This window comes from Macaca thibetana, chromosome 12, assembly GCF_024542745.1.
Source record: "Macaca thibetana thibetana isolate TM-01 chromosome 12, ASM2454274v1, whole genome shotgun sequence".
Lineage (NCBI taxonomy): Eukaryota > Metazoa > Chordata > Mammalia > Primates > Cercopithecidae > Macaca > Macaca thibetana.
The window spans coordinates 102276871-102289009 of NC_065589.1; the positions used below are offsets into that span (position 1 = coordinate 102276871).

Sequence of the window (12139 nt, forward strand, 5' to 3'; positions counted from 1 at the left end):
AATGAAGAGATGCCTTTTTTTTAATTGTAAAGATTGTCCTGATTTTCTTCTTTGAATTCCTGCAAAAGTACTTGCCTGTATGGCTTACATGCTGCTCATCTTACACTATTTCTGGTTCTTAGCCATTTCTTCATGTACATACCTTCTGTTCCTTAATGAGCTAATAAGCATTTTTATGGCAAGCAATGTGTTTTCTTTGTATCTGCCTCCCAACCAGTCTTTATTCAGCATATCACATTACCTTATTACCCACTAAATGCTTACTTTGAGCTTATTATGTGTCAGAAAGTATTCCAGATAACCAGGGATAAAGCAGCAAATGAAATAAAGTCCCAGCCCTCAAAGAAATTACATTCTGTGAGACAAAAGAGAAACTCAACAAACAAACCAACAAATATATAATGTGTTTGATAATGATAAGTGTTATGGAGGAAAATACGTTTTGGTAAGAGGGAATAGAGCATGGTAAAAGAATAATTTTTATAGAATAATCAGGAAAGTTTCAATAAACGAGATATTTGAGCTAAGACAGCTGAGATATCTTGGGGAAAAACATTCAAGACAAAAAAAATTATGCGAAGACTCTTGTACTGAAGAATATTTTCTTTTAGGAATAGGAAGATCTGTTACTAGGGATGGGTAAGTGAGGGGAAGAGTGGAAGGAAATCAGGAGAGAGAGTTGGAGGGAGTTGATAGATCATGAAACTCATGAGGAGGAACTTTAATTTTACCTTGGATGAGATGGGAAGTGACTAAAGAGTTTGGTGTGAAACAGCGGAGAGAAATTCTTATTTACATTTTTTTCTTGTGGAAATGTCTCCATTCTAACTTATTTATATTTTAGAAGTGTATCTGCAGCTATACTTTTCTAAATGGCAAAGCAAGACTCATATGGAAAGGGAAGTACGGGAGCAAAAGTGGTAGCTAGGCAACCAATTAGAAGGCTGTTGCAAGACTTCAGGTGATAGTGGTTATTGGTTTGGTTACAACGTAAGTAGTAGATGGTGTGAGGTGGTTGGATAATGGATATGTTTTGAAAGAAGAAAAAAGTGAACAAAAATACTTGGTAATGGATTAAATGTGAGAGTATCTGGTGATTGATTGGAAGTGGTGCATGTGCAAACATAATCAGGACAATCCCGATGTTTTTAGTCTAAGAAACAGAGGATGGAGGTGCCAACTATCACACCACCATGGAAAGGGGAGTTGTCAGGCTGAAGACTTCAAGAGAAGCATGTTTCATTCAGAATTTGTCCATTGTACATCAAGAGTGCCTTATCTACAAACAAGCAGAGAAACAAAGGAGACAGTTGGACATACGGGTCTAATGTTTAGGGAAGAAGATTAGATTCAACATGCAATGCTTAATATTTATGCAAAAATAAGACTTATTTCTGTTGATTCATTTCCTGGTTCAATAATGAAAAAAAAATGTTAATTGATGCTTTTACAAAATGAGAAAATCCAACAAATCCTTGCTTCCCAGACATATATTTGGATAGGGTGTCTCTGATGTGTCTGACTTAACCATTGTGGAGAACAAGGACTATCTGCACTCTTTTCCTGGACTGGTAAAAGTAAAGACTATATTTCATTTGAAACAGAACCTCAAAGCTTGTTGATAAATGGCTTTATTATACTAATTGCATTTTCTTTATTTCCATAGTCTGTCAGTGTGCGAGAGGGAAATTTTATTGGTCTTAAAGGATTTGTTCTTCAAATGACCATGTAGGTCGCAACACAAAAACTTACTTAGTTGCTGGCAAATTTATTATTTAATGATTCGTCCCCAGTGTCTTTCTGGTGGCTGTGTTTAAAATCATTGGTCTATAATTACTACCTTTTATGCATATGCATGCACATATATTTCATTTATAGTCTTTAGACACATTTTTCATTCAAGTATTCAGAAAGTACTCTTATTTAAAGACTCTGTGATCACATAGAACAATCTTCAAGTATTCTTAAGCTCATTTGGACAATGACAGTTTGAAAAATAATGTAAGGGTCTTGTAGCTGACATTTGAGAAACTCACACCTTAGAAGGAATAATTGGATTGTAAGGCATTTTAAATACTTTGTACATTCTGAGTGGCCTTATGCTTAAAACACTCTTGATATAATTGAAATGCTCGTATGTTTCTTTCTAACTTCTCTCTACTTTGAGGTTTTGTGGAGTTGATTATCCCTAGTAGTATTATTTTTAAAAGAAGATTCAGACACAGGTATAGCATGAAGAGAAAAATTATGGTCCAAAATAACATGGTTTGGAATCAAAGTTGCAAATCCATGCAGGATAAGGATTTATTGAGTTAAGATAAGTAGAGAAATTAATAAAAACCAATAAACAATGCAATAGATTATTTCCATAATTTTCAAAAAATACTTCAAAAATCATTTGACTGAAATATAGGTTCTTTCATGTTTTCATGCTTTTTTTTAAACTATTTGTATTAGTAAATTATCCTGAAGAATACTTAAAATCTAGTGTACCCAGGATGATATCCTAAAAGATACAGTTACAATATGATCCTAACACCTATATTGATACCTTTTATAGTGTGTATGTATATATTTTTTTTCTGTGTCTTATCCATAGAAAATGATACCATCTACTGGACAGACATGGGCTTCAATAAAATTAGCCGAGCTAAAAGAGATCAGACTTGGAAAGAAGATATCATTACCAATGGCTTGGGAAGAGTGGAAGGGATAGCTATTGACTGGATTGCTGGTATAATCCATGGCTTTTTATCTTTTTGTTTCACACCTATTTTGTTAGGGGCTCAAAATGCTTCATAAAAAATCTTTTCTAACTCATAACAGTGTTTTTTTTTTTTTTTTTTTTGTACTTCCAGCCACAGGGGTAAATAGTTTCTTTTGCTTTTGGCTTCGCTCCTTCTAATGCTTTTGAGCCTTTGGATAAGGGTTTTTATGTAGAAGTAGATTATGTAGTGTTAACTTTGCCCAAATCTCCTGAGAGCTCCATAAGGCAGGTAAACAAAAGTGTTAGAAGTTCTCTTTTGCCTGAAGTCAGTAGAAAGTTAAAATAAGTCTTTTCTTTAGGTAGGAGAAGTTTCAACTTCTTTTTACCATGTAAATATATCATTATATGGTTTAAACCAGAGATGTGTGAGATTAGGATTGAAAGTATTTGCATATTAGTTTATTTACAGCTTTCTGCTTAGGAAACACTTTTAAAAAGAATGTAGGAAGTAAACAGTTTCTTGGTAGTTATGTGAATGCTCAGAAATTTAATTTTAGTCATAACAAGTACATTTTTTTCCCTCAAAACTGTATTATAAACACCTCTATTATTTCTCCTAGGTAACATATATTGGACAGATCATGGTTTCAACTTAATTGAAGTTGCAAGACTCAATGGTTCTTTCCGTTATGTAATTATTTCCCAAGGCCTGGATCAACCAAGATCTATAGCTGTGCACCCAGAGAAAGGGTAATTTTAAGATTTACATATATCTTCCAAGTTTTAAGTGAGTTTCCTAAGTTTTGTCAAAAAAAAAAAAATTACTTTTAGCTGTAATGTCTGAGACAAAATCAAGAATATCTTACCTAAGCAGAAAAAAATGTTTATATTCACTTTGTTCATATAATTTAGTGCATATTTGATGAAGTCACATTTATTGTAGATTTCTTTTATGTGTGTGTAAATCCAAATAAAGGCACCAACATGATTCTAGATTCCCAATTTAAAGCTCTTCCCTAGAATTGTTTACATAATTAGGTGTTCAGTTATGTATTGAATGAGTAAAATAGCCATTTGCTAGCCCTCCTTGCTCTCCAATATTTCTAAAATTTCCATGTTTATTCATATGTCTGTGGTTGTCAAACATGTTCATCTCAAACATTTTTTTCTTCTCCTTTTTTCTTTTTTTTTTTGTTTTGAGTTCTAAATAAGTATAACTATCTGTTTTGACATTTTCATTTGGATGAAATGTACATATATAAAACTATACATATATAAAACTGAAATAAATTTAATCTGCCACCAAGTTAGGCTTGGTTTTTCTTCTAAATAAGTCTATTACCAATCCACCACTCTCTATCTTTATCTTTACCCTAATTAAATTTGATATTATCTTATATACTAAATAACATCTTAGTCTGTCTCCTAAACTCACCAAAGCCTAGAGTGATTTTTTTTAAATATACATCTGCTTATTTAAAGTCTTTCAAGAATTTTTATTGCTTTATGTGTAAAGTCCAAAGCCTCTGTTATGATCCTTCTTAATCAGACTCTAATAATTTTTAGTCTGAAACTCCTGTTACTGTCTTTTTCCTTTCTCAGTCTCTGTTTGTCTTCTCTTAATTTGTAAAATATTTCTTATTCTATTCCACTTCCAGCCCTTGCCAACCTCTCCCTTTTACCTGCAATGCTCTTCTTCTATTTTTAAGTTGTTAAATTTTATTTGACCTTACTTGGCTTTGAAAATAGTTTAGATTGTTGTATGGACCCATAGCACCTAGTATTTTTATTTTATACATTATGTGTACTAATATTTATTCATTTACCTGGTAGCTATATGTGTTTTTGTTTGTCTGTTTTTGAGACAGACTGGCATTCTGTTGCCTAGGCTGGAGTGCAGTGGTGCAATCACAGTGTTGGTATTACAGGCATGAGCCACTGTGCCTGGCTGTAATAAATTATTATAGCCTTAAAAGATAAAATTTGACCAATTGCTTGACTGTGAATCATTATTCTAAGGCAAGAAGGAACATAGTTTGAAAGCTATGCAATCCCATAGATATACTGGAAATGGATGTTTAGTTTGTTTCTAATAAAGGATTTCTTTGCTTCATAGTTGCAATAAGTCGATTTATATTGTATAGAACCCCTTGTGTCTGCCCTATTATAGATTCATACAGCTCAATTTAACAAGCCTCTTGCTGCTACATGTCAATCTGTGAATTTCCTTTCATTTTTTATTCAAACCTGTTATAGACCCTTAAGTTGATATTCCAGAGCTTCTTTTTCTTAAGTACTTCTTATCTCTCCACATCCATCTTAGCATATGACTATACCTACTTGTCTTTAGCTTGATTGAGAGCATTAGGCAAAAGAATCTTCATATACTCTAGTTTTTATTAATTTATTCAATGAACATTTATTGAGTGCTAGGCACTGTGTGCCAGGACATGTCAGCATCTATCCATGTCATCCTCAGCCTTCAATTCAATACATCTTGACAATATACTAGTACATATGAAAGACACTTGTAGACACTGTGAAGTATGCTGGCATGAATAAGATGCTGCCTCTATTCACAGTGAGTTTTCTGTTTAAACTGAAAATTTAAACAAATACACATTTCAGTTAAAGGAATAGCGTCACTTTGTAAAGACTTATTTTCAGGCACAATAAAAAATTGATCAAACTCAAATTTAAAGCTCATATCCAAATGTCATGTTGAAGTAATAAGTTTCATAAGACCACTATAAAATTATCTTGGGTTTAATGCAAAAAATGATAGCATATAATTAGAGCAGGTAGTAAAAATGAGGGTGGTAGCAGCAATAATAGTGACTAGTAGAAGTTTTATGGAGGAGGTTAGAAGGAAAAGGAGGTTTCTGAGATGGGGTAGGTATATATTGCATGAAGAAGAAATAGAATAATTAAATATTTGGTAGTGGCAAAGCAAAAACCATCAGCAAGAGTATAGGTACATGAGTTACACATAGGGAAGAGCAGGTGATGTGGCTGGAAGAAAACTTGGGTCCATATAATTGTTGGTAGGACTCCCTATATATTTTTTAAAAAATGTCGGGGTCATGCCTTCTCCAGTTTACCAAGTGAACTCCAAACCAGTCCTGGACCCTCTCACCTCAGCCTTCCCTTGGTCTCAAACAAAACATAGAAGCTAAGATCAGAGGTGTGATGAGAGTTTATTGAAGTTGTAACATTCTTAAATGTAAAGCATCCTTAAGAATGGTAATTTATTACTCCAGACCCTGTTTGCCTGGGTGTCAGCAGCAGAGGCTGCAGAAGATGGAATGCTATGCAGCCATAAAAAAGGATGAGTTTGTGTCCTTTGTAGGGACATGGATGCAGCTGGAAACCATCATTCTTAGCAAACTATCACAAGAACAGAAAACCAAACACCGCATGTTCTCACTCATAGGTGGGAACTGAACAATGAGATCACTTGGACTCGGGAAGGGGGACATCACACACCGGGGCCTATCATGGGGAGGGGGGAGGGGGGAGGGATTGCATTGGGAGTTATACCTGATGTAAATGACGAGTTGTTGGGTGCTGACGAGTTGATGGGTGCAGTACAGCAACATGGCACAAGTATACATATGTAACAAACCTGCACATTATGCACATGTACCCTAGAACTTAAAGTATATTAAAAAAAAAAGAATGGTAATTTATCATCCCTGTGGATTAGACAAAAGGGTTCTTTCCCTGCCCTCAAGCCAAGTAATAAAGAGAGCTAGAGACAAATATGTAAGAGGGAGGCTAAAATAAAGAGAAAATAGCAGTAAATGAAAAAAATATTCTATACCTTTTTCACTGCAAATCCTAATGCCAAAGGGAGTCAGATCAAATTTGGAGAGAGGGAAGAGAATGTGCTCTAAAATTAATCTTAACTGCATGATACTGTTCACTTAATGGTAATTGGCCGGGAAGTTATGGGATCTTTCTGAGACAGCAAAGTTTGGAGAGGAAATACTCAGTAGAGCATACATGGAATCAGTAGTTGGATAAATATAAAGTCATTTCTTTCTTATTCCAACAGAGTTCAGGCTCTGTAATAAACTGTGATAGTGTATGAGATTACCCAAGAAAGAGTGCCCAAAAAAGAAGTTTAGTAACAAAAATCAAGAATGCTTACAGATAGGGGATAAAATGATTAGGAGAGAGAGAAAAAGAACAACAACAACAACAAACAAACAAACAAAAACAGCCATTTTGAGTCTTTGGAAATTACTGAACTGTAAAAGTCAAGGGAAGAGAGTTTAAGGAACAGTGTGCCAGCAATAAAGAGGTCAGGAGAGAGAAAAAGCAGAGAACAGAACACGTAACTGGTGATGAGGATGGTATTGCATATCTTTATGAGCTTCAGAAGATGAGTAAGGATAGAAGCCAAATATAAAGAGTAGACAAAAGAATGATTAGAAAGTGGAGCTAGCAAATACAGAATAAACTGATGGAAACTGGGTGATGAAGGGAAAGAGAAGAAATAAAAGATAAGTTGAGGGGATTTTAGGGTATATGGTTTTTCTTAATATGGGGATATTGCACATATTCATAGGCAAAGGGGAAATAAACTAGTTGGAAGAAAGAGGATGGAAATGATTGTAAAGGGGAGACAAATTCCAGGGAGCATAGGAGGAGCCTTGACAAGGAAGAAACAATAGGGCAGAGCAGGAGGAATCAAGACAGAAAGCAGGGAGGCAAGATTTGTATCTTACATTGGGTATCCCAGAAAGAAATTCTAGAATGGGAAGTCAACTCAGGACCTGAAAGAAGCATCGTCAGTCGAAAAGGGGAAGAAAGAGATCAAGCAAATATTTAATTTTGAACATAATCTTGGCCTCAGACTGATTCCTGGAGGGACTCTAGAGTCTAAACTTTACCTCACAGTGATGGAACTTGGTATTCGGACTCCCAAGTAGTCAGCCAGTGGATAAGGGCCACTCTGGGAAAACAGATGCTCTCAACATTTCTGACTGTCAGCACTTGTGGGAGAAGAGATTCAAGTGGCCCAAAGATAATCCTCTAAAGAAAGTTGTCTGTGTGAGCTGTTAGGGACAAAGGTCATTTGAAAGCTCAGAAATGGTAAACAGCATCTGAGATTGTTTATATGGAGCACTGATGGTGTCCACTACAGTTTGGAGTCCCCACTTAGACATTTATTATTTTTACCTTTGCTTCTGAGGTATTTCTAAATTTCTTGGTCTCAAATGCCTGTATCATTTTAGTTAATTGGGAGGATTAAATGAGGTGGGTGCTAGTTCTTTTCCCCTTCAGAGATGGAGTGAAAGAAGAGATAGAATGTGGAGATCAAATGTATTTTAGAGGTTAAATTGATGAAATTGAAGAAAGTCACAACTGCTAGTCTATATTTCTAAGGTTATCAGCTTTAAGTGAATAGGTTAAGTTTTTCCGAAGCTATTGTAGTCAGTATTTCCCACAATAACGAATCAAAGAATTTTCAAGCAACATGAGACTAGCCGGGATGATTTCTAGAATCTAACCAGGAATTTTATATGACATTGAATAATAATGCTCGGCAATGTACAGGTAGTAAAGAAAATAAAAGAAAATGCGTACCAAAAGGAACAAAAGGTTATAGATCAAAGTTGGCAGTTGTAATGGGTTAACTTTGAGTTACCAATCAGGTGGTGAGGCCTACAAGCTCGTGGTGAAATAGTGGGAAGTCAAGAGTAGACCAGGGTAGGAGTGGAGAGATAAGGTCCAGCTGGTAGGAGTGACCCACACAGCTCTCTACATTAAGCGAAGGTGATGCTAGGGAGGTCCCTGGAGCAATAGAGATGAGGTACTATGATCTTGGGTATTCGCACGTCATTAAGTTCCATAGAATGTCAGCAGTGGAAGGAGAAGATGAAAAAGCTGCCAGCCGGTGGTAAAGCAATAAATAAATGGTGTGTAATTGTGATAGATGATAATGCAGTCAAGGAAAACAGAATATGTGAATTCATGCTGTAAATGTTTAAGTGAGTATAACCTCAGAGAAAGGTTTCTTTCTTCCTTAAAATGACTTCTCTACTTCTATTCTGGATACAAATATCTCCTCAGACATTTCATGCAAAAATCATTCTCTTCTATTTTATCATCCTTAACTTGTTCCTTTCAATGAAGCCTTTCCCTTTTGCTTTCAGATAGGCTCAGGTCACTCTCATTAGATAACACATTATTAATGTTATTACTTTCCACATGTTTTCTTCTCAACTTCTCAGAATCATGATCTATATCCATTGTCTCATCATTTAACTCCTAAAATGGATTTCAGCTTCTGTTGTTATACAAGAATTTCTAAATTTATTTGCAGCCAAATCCAGATATTATTATTATTATTATTATTATTATTATTATTATTATTGCAGGTTTTATACCATTTGCCTTCTCCAGGACAGTTTTCTACATTGATAGTCTATCCAAGGACCCCTATTTTTCTTTAGCCTTCTCTGACCCTGCATTTTCTGGTTTTCTCTGAGGCCACTCTACATAGCTCCTGTGAGCATTATATTTTATTCTCTTTATTCTCACTTAAGGCTTTGTGTGCCATTCTCTCTATTACTATATTTCTCTTTTAAACCCATCTAATCCCACGTTTTTAAAATGTAAATCATGCTTATATAGTGAAATATAAAAATATAATAAATACATGCAAAATAGTAATAAAATATCTTCACCCCTTTATTTATATTTCTGATATCCTTTACAGTTATTTATTTGAGTATCTGTCACTGAAACTTAAAATGTCCCCCTACCTCTCATCTGCTGCCTTCCTTTCTTAAAAATGGTATCTCTTTTCATGTTATCACAAAAGAGGTTGAAACTTTAGATTTTCCAGTATTTTTTCATCACCTATTTCCATCTGTCAACAAGTCTTCTCATTTCTTTGCTCCAGATGATTGTTAGATTTTTTTTTTATTTCTCTCCATTGCAACTACCAGCTCAGCACTGACTCAGCAGGAGGATCTCAGTAAATATTCTTGATTTCTTAATTTTGAGACCTCAAAACGAGAATTACATGTGGGTCCACAAAACAAGAAATCTTTGACATATGTAGCACTATTTAAATATTGTTTTCTCATATACTTTTACTTCTTCTTAAAAGCATTTTTAAAATACTAATTATGTCACATGGATACATTTTTTCCATATTCATAGTTAATAGTAGATATACTTATTTAAATGTTAAACTTATTTCCAGGAAGTATTTATTACTGCTTGGAAATATTAGAGATATATGTCTCCCTATACTTTTTCCATATGTTTATTGACTTGAATTTAGAGAGAAAATAAAAGACTTAAAAATGAAGTCTTGTAAAATTATTCAAACATTGATTTCCAGGTAATATTACATAGACATTTAAGTGTCAACATTTATATCATAGGAATAAAGTACAGTATTTTAATATTCTGTTTGAAGCTAAAACATGGCAGATGGTATTGCCAAGGGAAAATGCCAATCACAATGGAGTGAATTAGCTGAATTCAAAATAAAAACATGCCATGAAAAGTGGGCACAAATCCTGTTTTTGAACAATAGAGACTTGAACTCTTTTAAAATGTAGCCAAATGCAAAATAGGAATCATGTATGAGTTTAGTTTAGCTTAAAAAATCAGTTTCTTTCATCTATCATTGACTCCTCCTCCTCCTCCTCCTCCTCTTCTTGTTCTTCTTCTTCTTCCTCCTCCCCCCTCCCTTTACCCTCCCCCTTACCCCTTTCCTCTTCCACTTCCTCTTCCTCCTCTGATATTACTTGCTTTGTGAAAATTGAAATATAATAATTTTCTCCATGCTAAGAAGTCATTTAATACTAACAACAAAAAGATGTATAGGAAGCCCCATTATGATGTTAAAAATTTTGGTTAACTTCCCATGGTATGTAATCTCTAACTGAAACACACATACTGTAATTTTGTTTTATTTCCTTTTAAGCACCAGGATGTATGGTGCCTCTCTTAATTTAGCTCTATATTTCTGTGACTGTAAATAACGTGCTGAAAAGTTTTTCTTTCCATAGCAAAGATTCAGATTGACATGGGATCTCGCTGTTCTATAAGTACATATTTTCAAATGGTCTTTGATTATGTATGTAATTTTTTAGTATGCTCAACAATATATAAAAGGTCTTGGTTGACAGCTTAACACCTGTTAAGATAACAACAGTGTAGTGTAGTTTGATACCATCTCTTAGAGTATATTTTGCATCTTAAAGCAAGGGAACACATATGTAAAGGAAATGGAATAAATTTGATTTACCATAGGAATGATGCTGGGTAAGATAGGTTGCAAGTCATGAAACAAATTAAAAACTTCTGTATAATATTTTGATAATTCTAAGTCAGCTCATGAGCTCTAGAAGTATAAGCTCTGGGCAGCTAAATGTTAAATATTTGGTAAATTCATAGTTATAGGAAAATATCAAATATATATTGAATATACAAAAGTGCATAAACATGAACTCTTCAAGAAAATTATAAATGTGAACAAGCTAATATTATATGTACATGTATATGTTAGGTATTTAAGTGAGAAGGTGAGCAATGAAGCAGGGTGTAAATACATATATAAAATGAACACTTAACTATAACATGGTATAAGTTTAATGTGCTATGAAATATTATATATGTGTGTGTGTATATATATATATAAATATTTTTTTGTTTGTGAATAATTTCCACTTCTCCAGTGTGTGCTATTCATACACATAATAATTGTCCTATATAATTACTCAAAATCACAATGTAGTGAATCAAGAAAGGTTCAAAGGTAAACTTAGGAATAGCAGACCAAGAAAGAGGCAAATTAACAAATAAGTTAAATAATTTTGAAGGTTAAACAGAAAGAACAACTCAAATGGCCTATTATCTTTATTTTGGCCTAAAAGAAAAAAAAAATTATTTCGGAAGTTGTTTACAGGAAAGACAACTTTTCTCACCACAACACTTCAACATTATCATTGTTCAAGCCCCTACATTTACGACTTAAAGAGACTAGCAAATGTTACATATTTCTAATCAGCATGTTTCTCAGATACTTATTTACCCATTTACCTGTGCCATTAAACAGTTAACTTCATGAGGGTATCTAAATCCAATTTATTTTGTATCATCAGCTCCAGCACATAATAGATACCTAATTAAATATTTGTTGATGAGTGCATGAGTATAATGCAAGAATAAGTTTGATAATCAACCACAAAACCAACAATAACAAACAATTTGCAAAGTGCAGTAGTGTCCAAGGATAGACTGCTTTTATATTTTCATCCTTTTAGCACAGCATTCGGCTCCCTGTGGTTGAGTGCTTTTTATATTACAGGATTCTTTAATCAATAGCAACATAGTTAAGACTTGAAAAATGATTTGGGATAGGCCTGTAATACTTTCTCAAACAAAACTGCACATAAATGA

General features: G+C 34.0%; 1 protein-coding gene across 3 annotated transcripts in view; it reads left to right on the forward strand.

Moving 5' to 3' along the window:
* The window catches only part of LRP1B (LDL receptor related protein 1B), a 1933102-nt gene that overhangs the window by 1432978 nt on the left and 487985 nt on the right, over positions 1–12139 (forward strand). For all 3 annotated transcript variants that reach the window (XM_050752792.1, XM_050752793.1, XM_050752794.1), the window contains exons 36-37: positions 2600–2734; positions 3328–3457. In XM_050752792.1, coding sequence (XP_050608749.1) covers positions 2600–2734; positions 3328–3457 — 265 coding nt within the window. The remainder of the gene's footprint in view (positions 1–2599; positions 2735–3327; positions 3458–12139) is intronic.